The 13,512-nt window shown below is 68.3% G+C and overlaps 3 protein-coding genes across 3 annotated transcripts in view; 1 reads left to right on the top strand and 2 right to left on the bottom strand.

Annotated features, from left to right (window-relative positions):
• LOC132320358 (dynactin subunit 2-like) overlaps window positions 1-13,512 on the bottom strand; it is a 197,292-nt gene that overhangs the window by 78,154 nt on the left and 105,626 nt on the right. The gene's annotated exons all lie outside the window — the stretch shown is intronic.
• Window positions 1-13,512, top strand: part of DCTN2 (dynactin subunit 2) — an 88,166-nt gene that overhangs the window by 43,708 nt on the left and 30,946 nt on the right.
• LOC104257460 (rho GTPase-activating protein 9) lies at window positions 3,863-11,975 on the bottom strand. Its single transcript, XM_059832596.1, has 16 exons — window positions 11,919-11,975; window positions 11,377-11,668; window positions 10,683-10,882; window positions 8,562-8,808; window positions 7,555-7,819; window positions 6,784-6,871; window positions 6,533-6,628; window positions 6,094-6,192; window positions 5,872-5,995; window positions 5,670-5,783; window positions 5,036-5,134; window positions 4,877-4,954; window positions 4,707-4,760; window positions 4,481-4,615; window positions 4,281-4,386; window positions 3,863-4,043 (listed from the first exon to the last, which is right to left on the bottom strand). Exons 1-16 carry the CDS (start codon window positions 11,973-11,975, stop codon window positions 3,863-3,865), a joined length of 2,235 nt encoding a protein of 744 aa, XP_059688579.1.

Genomic DNA, 13,512 nt, shown 5'->3' with positions numbered 1-13,512 from the left:
CCCGCCTGCCCCCCATCCCTCACACCAGTGGGACCTGCTCCCACAGCAGCCATGGCCGAGGGGCCGGCCAGCCCCCGGCACAGCCCTGGCGCCAGCACAGGATGAGCACGGGGCAACGCCCCACTGTACTGGTTTTGACTGGGATAGAGTTAATTTTCTTCATACTGTCTTGTATGGGGCTATGTTTTGGATTTGTGATGAAAACAGTGTTGATCAGGCAGAGATGTGTTAGCTATTGCTGAGCAGGGCTTGCACAGCCTCGAGGCCTTTTCTGCTCCTCACCCTGCCCCCCCAGCACGTAGGCTGGGGCTGCACAAGAAGTTGGGAGGGGACACAGCCCGGACAGTTGACCCCCACTGACCAAAGGGATATCCCAGACCATAGGATGATGTGCTCAGCAATAAAAACCTGGGAGGGAGAAGTTTGCTGGGGCTGCCATTGCTCAGGGACTGACAGGGCATTGCTTGGCTGGTGGTGAGCAATTCTTTCTTCTTTTTAGCATCACTTGATTTTCTTGGTTTTGTTTTTCATTCTTTCTTTCTTTCTTTTTCTCTTTTTTTTTTCTTCTTCTTATTGAACTGTTTTTATCTCAACCCATGAGTCTCTGCACTTTTACCCTTCCAATTCTCTCCCCCATCCCACTGGCTGTGTGGTACTCAGCTGCCTACAGGGTTAACCCACAACACCCACATCCCAGGGGACTGGCGGGTTGGGGTGTGCCTGGCGCCATGCCTGCCTGCAGCAGCCCACTCTCAGGGGGTCCCTGCCGCTCAGGGGCACCTTGAGCCCCCAGTCCTGTTCACCTGAGGAAACTGAGGCGCGGGCTGGGGGTACATCCCCTCTCCCACCCATATATCCTCGGATTCCAGGCATCTGGCTTGTATCTGGGTGCCCTGTAGATCGCCTCCAGCCAGGGTGGGTAGAGGGAGCTGCAACGCCCTCCCACCTGGGGCCCGCAAGCAGCTTGGAGGGGAACGAGGAGCCAGGGGCGGGGGCACTGCAACCTGCACTCCCGCTGCCAGGAGGTCTGGTCCAGATGTAGGTGCTCGGTGCTGGTACCACGGGTCCCATTCTGTACCTGTTCTTAAATCCTTACTGGGGCGGGGGCTGTGGCAGGGGGCTTTGCCCTCTGCACGAGGAGGGCTGTGGGAGGCAGAGTTTAGGGGTGGGGGGGCGCAGCTTATCCAGGCGTTGCGCAGTGGGAGACCCTTGGGACCCCCACATCTCACGTGACGGAGTCCGCGTGATGCCAGGGCACAGCATGCTGGGATGGTTATGCATGGGGAAGATCTGTGGGGCGGCATCACCCCCCCACACCCCACGCACTGCACCCCAACTACAGGGGGGATCGGACACCTCTCCAATACCACTCTGTGGTGTGGGGGAGAGCAGCTGGTCTCCCAGGAGGGAACTTGCACTTTGGGACCTGTGGGCAGAGTAGGCGCTTGTGCGAGGGTGTGTGCGCGAGGGCATGCATGCAAGAGTGCATGTATGCAAGGGTGCATGTGCGAGGGGGCATGTGCAGACGAGGCAGCGGCAGTGGGGGCACATATACACCAAGCAGCATGGGAGTGCCTGTGTGTGAGCGCACCTGGGTCTGCGCTTACGCTGGGGAGCAGTCGTGTGCACAGGCGTGCACACCAGACGTGAGCAGGGCACTAGGGCACATTTGCAAAGTGTCCCCACATGTGTCTGGGGGGCAGAGTGTCTTACGAGTGCAGTGGGGGCTTTCACACTCCTTCGCCGTACCCAGTGTCCCAGGCTATCCCCATCCCAAGGTCTAAGTCCCTGGGTGCCCTTTGCCTGTGGGGCTGAGGGGGCACTACTGCACCCCCAGGACCCAAGGTGTGACCCCTGAAAAGTGGGGTCCCCTGGTGGTGGGGGCCGCTGGCTTCAGGCATTTTCTCACCGGCAGATGGGGAGCCTGGGGCAGGCGAGAGCTGGATACAGCAGCTGAGCTCCACCTGCCCTCTGTCACCTGGGGGGATCCAGGGGTGCTGCTCCCTGGGATGTGGGAGAGGGCAGCAGTGGAAAGAGGTATCGGGGGTGCCCAGGGGTTTAGGTGCTGAGGATTTGGGCTGACTGTCCATCTCCACCATTACCGCCTTTGACCACCTGCTTCCTTCTCCGGCTCCAGCTCTGGCTCCTGATGACGCCACTGAGAATGGCCCAAGCCACTTCATGGTCCTCCCAGCACCCCGAATTGCCCCGGGCAGAGCCCTGCTCTCAGCACCCCAGGCCTATGAGGAAGCCCCCTGCCCAGCCACGTATGCCGGGGGGTGCAGGGCTAGGGGAGCTGGGTGGGGGTTGGAGGGGGTCCTGAGCCACTGTCTGCTTGCAGGTGGAGAGCAGCGGGGGAAGGACGGGGCGATGCTTCCCCTGTGCCCGGTGTCAGAAAAACCTTCAAGTCCTGGCACATCCACAGTGGTGAGCCCACATCACCCCGCCCTGTACCGCGCATCCATCACCTCTGTACCCTCCCTTCCACAACTCTGAGCCTGTCTGAGCCTTATAGCACGAGGCCCCCCATTCCCTAAAAAGCCCCATCCCCTACGCCCTTTGCTGCCCCTGGGCCACACGCCAGCCCCCCCGCCCGGTGCCTCTGGACCACTCTCCCCCAGGCAAGCAGCCCTACTGCTGAGCTGGCTGCCAGAAAAGCTCTTCCCACTCCAGCTCCTCCACCACCCACCTGCACACGTGCTGGTGTCTCCTGGACACCCTCCACCCTCTGGGACCCCCACCCAGGCCAGGATGGGGCCCTGGCACTGCAATGCCTGTGGGGCGCTAAGGCTGTATGGCACAGTCATCAGCCACCGCACAGAGCCAGGGCTGCCCTGCCACACCAGCCGACCCCATCGGGCATCAGTGGGTCCCTCCTGGACCCCAACAAGCCTCTGGATCGGTCCCTGCCCAAAGCAGGGCTGGCGTCTCCCTGGGAGCCTCCTGGGATCCAGCTGTGCCCCCTAGGACCCTGTGCCTCCCAAGTCTCCTTCTGCCCCTTCTTGACTGGAGCTCTTGGGCCCCTGCCTGCCCTCCATCTCCTGCCTGCCCTGGGCTAAGAACAGATCCAGTGAACACTGCTGCCTGGGAACTGGGAGCGGCTGGTGCAACTGGTGAGCAGGGGTCTGGGGGCACTGGGGAGCTGGGAGGGCACTGTGAGAATGCAGAAGCAGTGCGTGGTGGCACTCGGTCCTGGGGGCGCACTGGGATGGGAAATGGGGAAGTAGGGGGCACAGAGAAGGTGCTGAGGCCCTGGGAGGGACTGGGGGCCACTGGGAGGCCCAGGGGGATGGTGACCCTGACAGGGCGCTGTGAGAGCTCCCATACCCATTGACCGTTGTGTCCTACAGAAAGGAGTCCTGGTGGTGCCGGCCACCCTGGGGTCCACAGGGGCTGGTGGTAGCTGCAGCGGGGTGCGGGCACCCCAGAGCACACCTCAGAGACCCCCAGCCCTGGTATGGCCGGATCCTGCCCTGGCACTGGCTGTGCCAGCAGAGCCGGGGGCCTTTCCTGGGGGCAGGGTCTGATGGCAACAGATAAGCATTTAATGAATGGTGGAAATAAATCAGCACTGTCATGACCTTGGGGAGGTGTACGGGGCATGGCAGGGGGCAGAGGGAAGGGCACTTGGGGGCTGCCATATGCCTGGATGACAACGTGCTCTGGGGAGGTGGCAGGAGGTGGGTGGCTCTGGGTGCCGCAGACCCCCCAACCCTGGTCAGAGCAGGAGGTGCTGGCGGTCGCAGGCAAGGTGCCTGTTTACTGCAAAGTTGAAGGTACATGGGACAGGGAAGACTGGCGGGGTAGGAAGGGGCACCGGCAGCCAGAGCACCCATGCCTGACTCGGGCGGGGGTGCCAGGCTCAGGGGGGTGCAGGGAAGATGCGGTCAAAGTGTGCCAGCAGCAGCTCCACGGCCTGGTTCTGCTGGGCCATGCCCGCCGCCAGGCTGCCTGGCTCGCGCTCTGGCCGCAGCAGCGTCGGCCCGAACACGATGCCGATGTTCTGTCGTGTCATGCGGTTGACATCCACCCGCTCCATCACCCTGGGGATGCGCAGGGTTGGGGGGTGGTCCCATGCACCCCACCCAGCCCTGGTCCTCCCTCCATCACCCCAGGTGGTCCATGTGCCGGGGCTCCATCTCTCTGGCAGGCCCTAATCCCGCCCCCCGCCTCCAGCATAGCAGGGCCACCCGATACCGCCCCCCCAGCTACCCCATGCTACCCCATAGCCCATCCACCTGTGGCGCAGCTCTAAGCCCAACCCACAGCTGCCCCCTTACCGGCAGAGGTGAGCCAGAAGGTAGCGCAGGGTGGCATAGTTGGGGGGGGGCAGGCTCTGCACCAGCTCAGCCACCCGCTCCACCTGCTCCTGGGGGTCCGGCAGCTCTGGGGAGGAGACACAGTGCTCAGAGATGGGTGGCCGCCCCCAGCACCGGTAGCCTGGGGATGCCCACGGGGAGCACGGCAGGGGGGCACTTACTGACAGCTTCAATGAAGGAGTCAAAGAGCCCGTAGGGCACTAGGGGCTCGGGCAGCTCCCGGAAGAAGAGCTTGAGGGCACCAGTCACCACGTGGACATCGCTCCACTCGGGGTCTGCCAGGCTGAGCCGCTCCTCTGGGAGGAACAGGGGAGGTCAGCTTGCACCTGGGCCCCCCAAGGCCCCAGCACCACCAGGGCCACCCCCTGCCCGGCCACCCCGGCTGACCTTGGCACAGCTGCTCGGGGAAGACATAGCGCCCGTCCGAGGTCACGGCTCGCTCTGTGGGGACGAAGGAGGGGTCATGGAGGAAGAAGACGCCTTCCCCCATCCCTGGGCACGTCCTCCAACACGTACCCTCTCCAGCACCCCCATCCTGTGCCCCCTGGTCCCCTCACCCCGGTCCACAGCAAAACGCAGCTTCTGGATCACGGACAGGTTCCCGTTGACCCGGTAGATCCCATCAACATCAAGGCCTGGGGACAATGAGGTGGGTGAGACATGGTGGGGGAAGTCTGTGCCAGCTGGGGGGGCACAGCCGGCTGGGAGGACCCTACCTCTCTCCTCAACAGCCTCCACGCAGAGCCGGACGAAGCGGGGCACTGTGGTGCTCTCCCGCTGGCACAGGGCATCCAGGCGGCACCCAAACACCTGGTCTGGGAGAGGGCATCGCTCGGGCAAACTGGGATGGGGAGCACGGGGACTCGGCAGGGGGCAAATGGGATCAGGGCGGGGGTACAGGCACCAGGAAGGAATGCTGGGGACCGGGAAGGCGGTGGTGAGGGCAGGGAGAGACACCAGGACTGGGAAAGGACACTGGGACCAGGAAGGGATGCTGGACTGGAGGGAGACACTGGGACTGGTGGGTACACAGGGACTGAGGGGGGTCTCTGGGACAGGTTGAGGGGGGAGGACAGACACTGGGATCAGGAGGGCGACAGGGATCAGAAGGGGATGCTGCGACTTGGGAGGGACACTGGGACCAATGGGTGCACAGGCACTCAGGGCAGGAACACTGGGCAGGGAGGGACACTGGGGCCCACTGGGGACAGCCAGCCAAGGCTCAACAGAGTACTCAGGCACCCTCTTCCTCTCCCACTTTGGGGGCAGAGGGAGGATGTGGGAGGCTTTGGGGGGGTCCCGAGGGTGTGGTGGGACTTGTGGGGAGGTCCCGCAGGTGGGGAGACCCACCTCGAATGAGCCCCTTCTCCTGCAGGCTCTGGAGCGGGGGCCGCTTGACAATGAAGCGCCTCAGCTTGCTCTTCACCCGCTTCTTCTCCGAGGCGTCGGGGGCATGGGGGGCACCTGGGGGCACAGCGGGCCCGGGGTGCGGTCGCGGTCACAGTCACGCCAGCCTTGAGGCCCGCTCCCCCCCTCGGCCCCCCAACCCTACCTGGAGCCCCGGCCCCCGCAGTGACCTGTGGCACCTCGTCCTCTTCCCCGCTAAGCTCCACCAGATCCCCAAAGTCCCCCCGGCGGAGCCACCCCACAGGCACGTCCACGGGGTTCTCCAGGTCCTGGGTGGAGGGAGGGGTGGTGGACAGGGACAGTTAGGGATGCCGATGGGGCTGGGGGCAACCATGGGGCAACCCCTGCCCCCCCTCCAGGCACTCACCAGCCGGCGGATGACCCCCCGGATGGCCCGGGCCCACTCCTGGATGGTGGCCTCTTGGTCCGACTGCAGCAGGAACTCATTACCCGTCACAGTGCGGAGCTGGCGGGGGGGGGGGCGGCAGCAGGATTGGGGGTGGCAGGGACCCCTGGACCCAGGCACTCCAGGGGTGCCCTGCTCCCCCCCCCACAATGGGGGGCTCCAGGGGTGTCCCCAACCCAAGGGGGGTCCCTACACCACCCTCTCCATGCCCCAGGGGAATATACGAGTGGGTCGCATTTTGGGGGTTCCTGTACGTGCTGGGCTGTGGGGTCCCCTTCTCCGTGGGCTGTATTTGGGGGGATCCCTGTGATGCCTGGACTGTTATGGAGAGCCCCACATCCTCTGGGCTGTGCGCTTCAGGCATCCCCACATCCCTAGCCTGGGGTCCCACCCCACTCACGTGGATGACATTCTTCTTGCTGGAGAGGTCACGGGCCCAATCCAGGGCAGCCCCCCGCAAGTCCACGCTGCTCTCGGGGCGGCTGCTAGCAGGGCACTGGGGGGGCACCGGACATCATGGGTGCCCTGTCCGCCTTGTGTCTCCACAGCACCCTGTATTCCTCCACAGCCCTCTCCCCCCACTGTCCCCCCCACACCTCCCAAAGCTCCAGCACTCCACTGTCCCAGCCCACCCCCGTGCCCCACACTCACCCAGGCAGTGGGTGCCGGCCCCTTGGGCTCCTTGTAGAAGATGAGGCTGTTCCCGGCCAGCACCACCCAGGAGACCCCCCAGCTCTTCCTGGGGGCAGGAGGTGAGGGGCACCCCTAATCCCTCCCCAGCCAGGGCTGGGGGCAGGCTTGGGTGCCCCCTACACCAGGAGAGCCCCACACAAGCCCCGGGCACCATTTGGGCACTGGCAGTGCCCCGGATCCACCCCCTCACCCCCAGCCTGGCACGGCCGAAGGCGCCTTTGTGTGCCAGGGACATCACTTGTCTGGAGCCCCTCAGCTGTGAAGAGGCGTGGGCCAGCCTGGCATGGCCCCCCCAGGCGGGAATGCCTGCCCCCAGATGGCACAGCCCCCCCTGGCATAAACTCCCCCCCACCCAGGCTGGCATGGCCCCCCCAGCTTGGCAGAAACCCTCTGCTCCAGCAGGGACCACTCCAAACCTGGCAAGGACCCCCAGACTGGCAGAGACCCCCTGCTTCAATATGGACCTCCCCAAGCCTGGCACAGCCCCCACCGGGACCCCCCCGCAGGGACCCCAACCTGGCACAGCCCCCTGCACCAGGACCCCCCCGCAGGGACCCCAACCTGGCACAGCCCCCTGCACCAGGACCCCCCCGCAGGGACCCCAGCCTGGCACAGCCCCCTGCACCAGGACCCCCCCGCAGGGACCCCAGCCTGGCACAGCCCCCTGCACCAGGACCCCCCCGCAGGGACCCCAGCCTGGCACAGCCCCCTCCCCACCCCGGTCCCCACCTGAGCTTCCTTCCCCCCTCAGCGATCTTGGTCCTGTTGAGCTGCCCGGCCTTCTGCACCTCCTGCGAGGACAGGGTCAGTGCTGCCCCCGGCCCCCCCAGCGCCCCTCGGCCCCCTCGGCCCCCCCAGCGCCACCCGGCCCGGGGTAACTCACGGTGGGCAGGGCGGGGGCGCAGGGCGGGGGCTCGACCGGGGCCAGGGGGGGCTGGGGGGCCGCTGTCCGGTCCTCCAGGCTGTGGTGGGCGAGGGTCCGGCCGTGGCTCACCTGCAGCGGGGAGACAGTGCAGGGGGCACAGCCCGGGCCCTGCCTGGTGCCCCCGCATACCCTTGCCAGTGCCCCCCGTTATCCATCCATGCCTTGACCCCTCCCGTGCCACCCAGTGCCCCCCATCCTCCCTCCTCCCCAGCCCCCTCCCACCCTGCCCCCTCCCTGTGCTTCTGCCCTCCCCCCCCCCCCGTCCCCCCCGTCCCCCAGCTCACGGTGCCACCAGGGACCCTGGCATCGCTGGAGCTCCAGCGTGCCATGGTCCTGGGGGGCTCGGCAGGGGGGGTCAGGCCCTGCAAGGGACAGGGATCAGCCTCAGGGGACGGCATGGCCAGGACCCCCAGGACTGGGCCCCCCCCAGCAATCAGCGCTGGCGCTAATTGCCAGCAGCCCAGTGGGGCTGTGCCAGTGTCAAGGGGGGACAGTGAGGGGGACCTGGAGGGCACTGGGGGAGTCAGAGGGGGTGCTGGTGGGGCCACACAGAAGGGGTGGGAGGGAAGATACTGGGGAGAATCAAGGAGTGACAGGGGCCACTGTGGGGGGCAAGGGGGGGGCATGAGAAAGATACAGTGGACATTGGGGGACACGGGGACACGATGCATGGGCAGTGGTGGGGACGCGTGGGGGAGGCATGGGGAGTATGGGGGACAGTGGGATGGATGCTGGTGGGGAAGGGGGGGGCATGGGGGGCCAGGGAGGGATGGGGGTGTGTAGACCCAGCTGGCGGGGAGGCTGGCAGGGCCCCAGTACTCCCCCCTGCTGCCCCCCATGCCCACCGCCTCCCGGTGCCGCCGGGGGGGCTTCCAGGAGGTCGTGCCCGTCTGGGGGTTATAGAAGAAGCAGCGACCGCTGCTGGGGTCCAGGTGGCGCTCCCAGGCCCCCAAAACCTGGAGGGGGGGTCCGGCTGGCACTGGGGGCTCAGCCTGGCCCCCCGCCCGCTGCAGCTCTTCCAGGTTGCAGTAGATCATGGTGGCTCCCAGGGGGGGCACCTGGGGGGCCAGATCCTAAACTGGGGGGCACATGGACAATGCCCATAGCATACGCCCAGCCCCATGCTGTGCCTCCCATGCCCTGCCCCCCCAGCCCCCCCGCAGTGCCCCCTGCCCTCCCCCCCGGCCCTGCCCCCCAGCCCCCCCCCAGTGCCCCTTGCCCTGCCTCCCATGCCCTGCCCCCCCAGCCCCCCCAGCAGTGTCCCCTTGCCCTGCCCCCCTGCCCTCCCCCCCGGCCCTGCCCCCCAGCCCCCCCGCAGTGCCCCCTGCCCTCCCCCCCAGCCCCCCCGCAGTGCCCCCTGCCCTCCCCCCCAGCCCCCCCGCATTCCCCCGGCGCCCTGCCCAGCCCAGATCAGGGTTGTGCAACCGCCTCCCCGGGGCCGTTTGCCGCCCGCCCCCGCCCCGGCCCCTCCGGCGGCTGCGGCCACCCCAGGGCTCCCCCGGCCCGGGCCCGACGCCCCGCGCCCACCTGCCGCCCGCGGCCGCGCAGCACCGGCCCCCCCCCGGCCCCGCTGAGGGCGGCACGGCCCCCCCCCCCCCCCCCGTACTTCCTCCGCTGCCCCACGGCGACGAGGAAGCGGCGGCAGCGAGGGCGGGGTTGGGGGGTGCTGGGGGGCAGGGGGGTGGGGGTGCGTAGGGAGCGGAGCAGAGGGGCGAAGTTGGGGGGTACAGGGGGTGAGGGCAGGCAAAGCAGGGGTGCGCGCTCGGGGGTGCAGGTGGGCGATGCAGGGGGGCGAGGTTCAGGGGTGCAGGCGGGCGATGCAGGGGCACGAGGTCGGGGGGTGCAGGTGAGCAATGCAGGGGGGCGAGGTTCAGGGGTGCAGGCGGGTGATGCAGGGGCACGAGGTCGGGGGGTGCAGGTGAGCAATGCAGGGGGGCGAGGTTCAGGGGTGCAGGCGGGCGATGCAGGGGTGCGAGCTCGGGGGTTGCAGGCGGGCGATGCAGGGGGGCGAGGTCGGGGGGTGCAGGTGAGCAATGCAGGAGGGTGAGGTCAGGGTTGCAGGTGGGCGATGCAGGGGGGCGAGGTCGGGGGGTGCAGGGGTTGCAGGTGAGCAATGCAGGGGGGTGAGGTCGGGGGGTGCAGGTGGGCAATGCAGGAGGGTGAGGTTCAGGGGTGCAGGCAGGCAATGCAGGGGTGCGAAGTTGGGGGGTGCAGGGGTTGAAGGTAGGCAAAGCAGGGGTGCGCGCTCGGGGGTTGCACGTGAGCGATGCAGGGGGGCAAGGTCAGGGGGTGCAGGGGTTGCAGGTGGGCGATGCAGGGGTCGAGGTCAGGGGGTGCAGGTGGGCTATGCAGAGGGGTGAGGTTCGGGGGTGCAGGGGTTGCAGGTGAGCAATGCAGGGGGGCAAGGTCAGGGGGTGCAGGTGAGCAATGCAGGGGGGCGAGGTCAGGGGTGCAGGCAGGCAATGCAGGGGGGCGAGGTCGGGGGGTGCAGGGGTTGCAGGCGGGCGATGCAAGGTGGCAAGGTGGGCGTGCAGGTGAGCAATGCAGAGGGACAAATTTGGGAGGTGCAGGTCAGCAACGCAGTGGAGTGAAGTTGGGTGCAGGGGTGCAGGCTGGTGATGCAGATGGAGAGGTTGGGGGTGCAAGGGGTACAGGTAAGCGATGCAGGAGGCAAGGTTGGGGGGGTGCAGAGGTTGCAGGTAGGCGATGCAGGGGGGCAGGTTGGAGGCGCAGGTGGGCGAGGTTGGGGGTGCAGGGGGTGAAGGTGGGTGAGGTTGGGGGTGTAAGGGTGCAGGGTGCGTGTTGAGGGAAGGAGAGTGCAAAGGCTGGGGGGTGTGCGGGGATAGGGAGCACCGGCGAGGCTGCAGGGGCGCAGAGGGGAACAGGGCTGGGGGCACAGGCTGTCCTGTGGGGCCCCCTGGCCCCCACTCACCCCAGTGCCCTGGGCCAGCAGCTCCTGCTGGGACTGGCACCGCGGCAGGGCTGGGGGGGGGACGGGCAGGGCCCCCTCTGCCAGCTGGCTGGTGCTGACGCAGCGGCTCATGGAGCGGGTGGGGGTCAGCCTGGCCTCCTGGGGTGGGGCCGGGGGGGGCCCACACAGGTCCTCCAGTGAGTGGCACTGCGGTGGCAGGCCTGGGGGAAGAGGAGGGTACCCACCAACCCAAAATGATGCTTCAGCTTGCAGGTGGGGGGCAGAGACCCAGTGTCCCCCTGGCCCCGGTACCCCCAGCCCCATGTCCCTGGTGTCTCCCAGAGCCTGCAGCCCTGTGCCCCTTCCATCTCCTGCACTCCCAGCGCTTTGGCCCCCATCATCCCTCACGGGTGTCTCCCTGCCCTGTGCCCTCAATCGGTCCTCCAGCCCTGTCCCCCCAGTGCCCCCTTATCCCGCGCTTTTAGTGCCCCCAGCCCCAATCTTCCCCCAGCCTTGTGCACCCAGACCCACAGCCAGGACTCCCAGTGGTGTGTCCTCCAGCCCTGTACTCCCAATGTCCCCTCATCCTATGCCCTGAATGCCCCCAACCCCTTGCCCCCTCCTCGGTGCCCCATGGCTCCATTCTCCCAGCATCCTGCCATCCGGTGTCTCCCTGCCCCGTGGCCCCAGCCCCGTGCCCCCCTGCCCCGCTCACCTGTGCCCGCAGGCTGGCTGGGGGGCAGCGTGCTCTGTCTCCCGGCATCACCAGGGTCCAGCTCAGCCACGTAGGTAGCAGGGACGAAGAAGGGCCGAGCCCAGCGGGGCTCGCTGGCCCGTCTCACCTGCCACCAGTCCTCGTTGGCTTTGTGGAGCAGCAGGAACTGCTCGCCAGCAGCCATGGCCACGTGTCGCCCGTCCTCGGCACGGTACGCGTAGTTGTAGAGGGCGCGGAGCACCACGGCCGGCTCAGTGCGCCGCCACCGCCGCCCCTCCAGCCGCCACCCGCCCTGCCAGCATCCTCACCCCACTCAGGGCACCCGGGCACACTACCTGGCCCTCGCCATCTGCAGGGCACAGGACTGGGGGTCAGGGCGGACATGCCCTATGCCCCATGGCTGGCATGGCCCCGTGCTGTGGTGGAATAGGGCTAAGCGGTGCCACAGGTGACAGCAGGGACCCTGTCTGCAGGGCCAGGACTCACCAGACTGTGTTGTGCCCCATGGCCAGGCTGTGTCCCACGGCCATGCTGTGCCTTACAACCGTGTGGCCCGTGGCCAGGATGTGCCCCACAGCGAGGCTGTGCCCCATGGCCATGGCAATGCCCCCTGGCCAGCCTGTGCCCATATCCTGGGCTATGCCCCACAGACAGAATGTGCCCCATGGCCAGGCTGTGCCCCACGGCCATGGATTCCCCCCGAGCTATGGCAATGCCCCAGGCAAACCTGTCCACAAGCAGTGGAGGAACCATGTGCTGCCCCAGTTCCTGGTGCCTGGCCCTGGGGTACAGGGGACTGGGGGGACCGGAGGGACTGGGAGTACTGGGGCAGCCAGGGCTCAGGGGCCTGCAGGAAACCCATCAGCTGCCGCAGCAGGAAGCAGCGAGGCTGCGGCTTCCTCGTGCCACACGGCATGGGGTGCTGGGGGGCCTCAGCTCCACAGCCCCACAGCCTCCAGTCCCCCGGTCCTCATCCCATGGCCCTGCAGCCTCCCCAGCCCCTGGTCCCCATCCCACAGCCCTACAGCGCTGTGGCTCCCAGTCCCTGGGTCCCCATCCCAAGGGCCCCTAGCCCCCCGCCCCATATTCCCTGGTCCCCAGCCCCACGGCCCCATATTCCCTGGTCCCCAGCCCCACGGCCCTAGGCTCTCGGAGCTGCAGCCCGCCCCAGCTCCACGGCTCTACAGCCCCCAAGCCTGCACCCCAGCTGGACATACGCTCACCATCTTTGGGGCGCCGCTGCGGTGGGCAGGACTTGATGCCAGGACAGAGAGGTGGGGGGGGCTGCCATGGGGTGTAGGCGGAGGACCCGGGTGCCCTGCCCGCACCCAGCCAGCCGAGTGCCCGCAGGTGCGGGGATTAGAGCCCGCGGCCCCGCTCGATCCCGCTCGGCCCGAAGCGCCTTTCGGCTCTGCCCACGCCGTGCTGCCGGGAGGGCTCGGGGGGAGGCGAGGCAGGGCAGTGGGGTCATTGCAGTGCCCCGGGGGAGGACCCCCGCCCGCTTGCGTCCCGCCCCGTTCCCGACACCTGCTCCCGCTCCCCTGCCCTCTTTCTGCCCCACCGGATCCGGGGGCACGGGGGGGGGGCCCGGGGAACGGGCCGGGGCGGCCGCTGGCGGCTCGCCAGGCCGTGCCTGCACGGACCCCGGTCCAGGCCAGCGACCCCGCCGGCGGGCCCCCCCGCTGTCCCCCACCCACCTGGTCCTGCCGGGGTGGCGGCTCGGGCCCGCCCGTAGCGGCGGCAGCGGGGACACCTCCCCGGGCCACGTGACAGGACGAGACGGGACGCCCGGGTCCTCGCCCCGCTGCGGGGCGGGACGGGGAGCGGGGGGGTCCTCCCGGCTCCCGGGGCGGGAAGGGAGAGGGTCCCGCTGGGAAAGCGGGAGCGGGCAGGCGGACGCCGGGGTCCCGCGGGGGGCTGCGGGCGGGCGGAGTTGTGGGGTGCACCGGGACCGGGGGGCAGGACGCCTGGGTCCCCGCCCGCGGCCCCGCGAGGCAGTGCGGGGAGGGGCGGCGGGGCGCCCCGGTCCCCCTCCGGGTCCACGTCCGGGGTGGGGGGGGGCAGGGGCACGGCCCCGCGGGGCCGTGGGGGGACCGTGTGACGTGGAGCGCGGCGCTGCCGGACAGCTTCGGCACC

This window comes from Gavia stellata, chromosome 35 (assembly GCF_030936135.1).
Source record: "Gavia stellata isolate bGavSte3 chromosome 35, bGavSte3.hap2, whole genome shotgun sequence".
Taxonomy (NCBI): Eukaryota; Metazoa; Chordata; class Aves; order Gaviiformes; family Gaviidae; genus Gavia; species Gavia stellata.
Note: the sequence above shows the minus strand (reverse complement) of the source record. Positions and strands in the feature narration are given on the sequence as shown.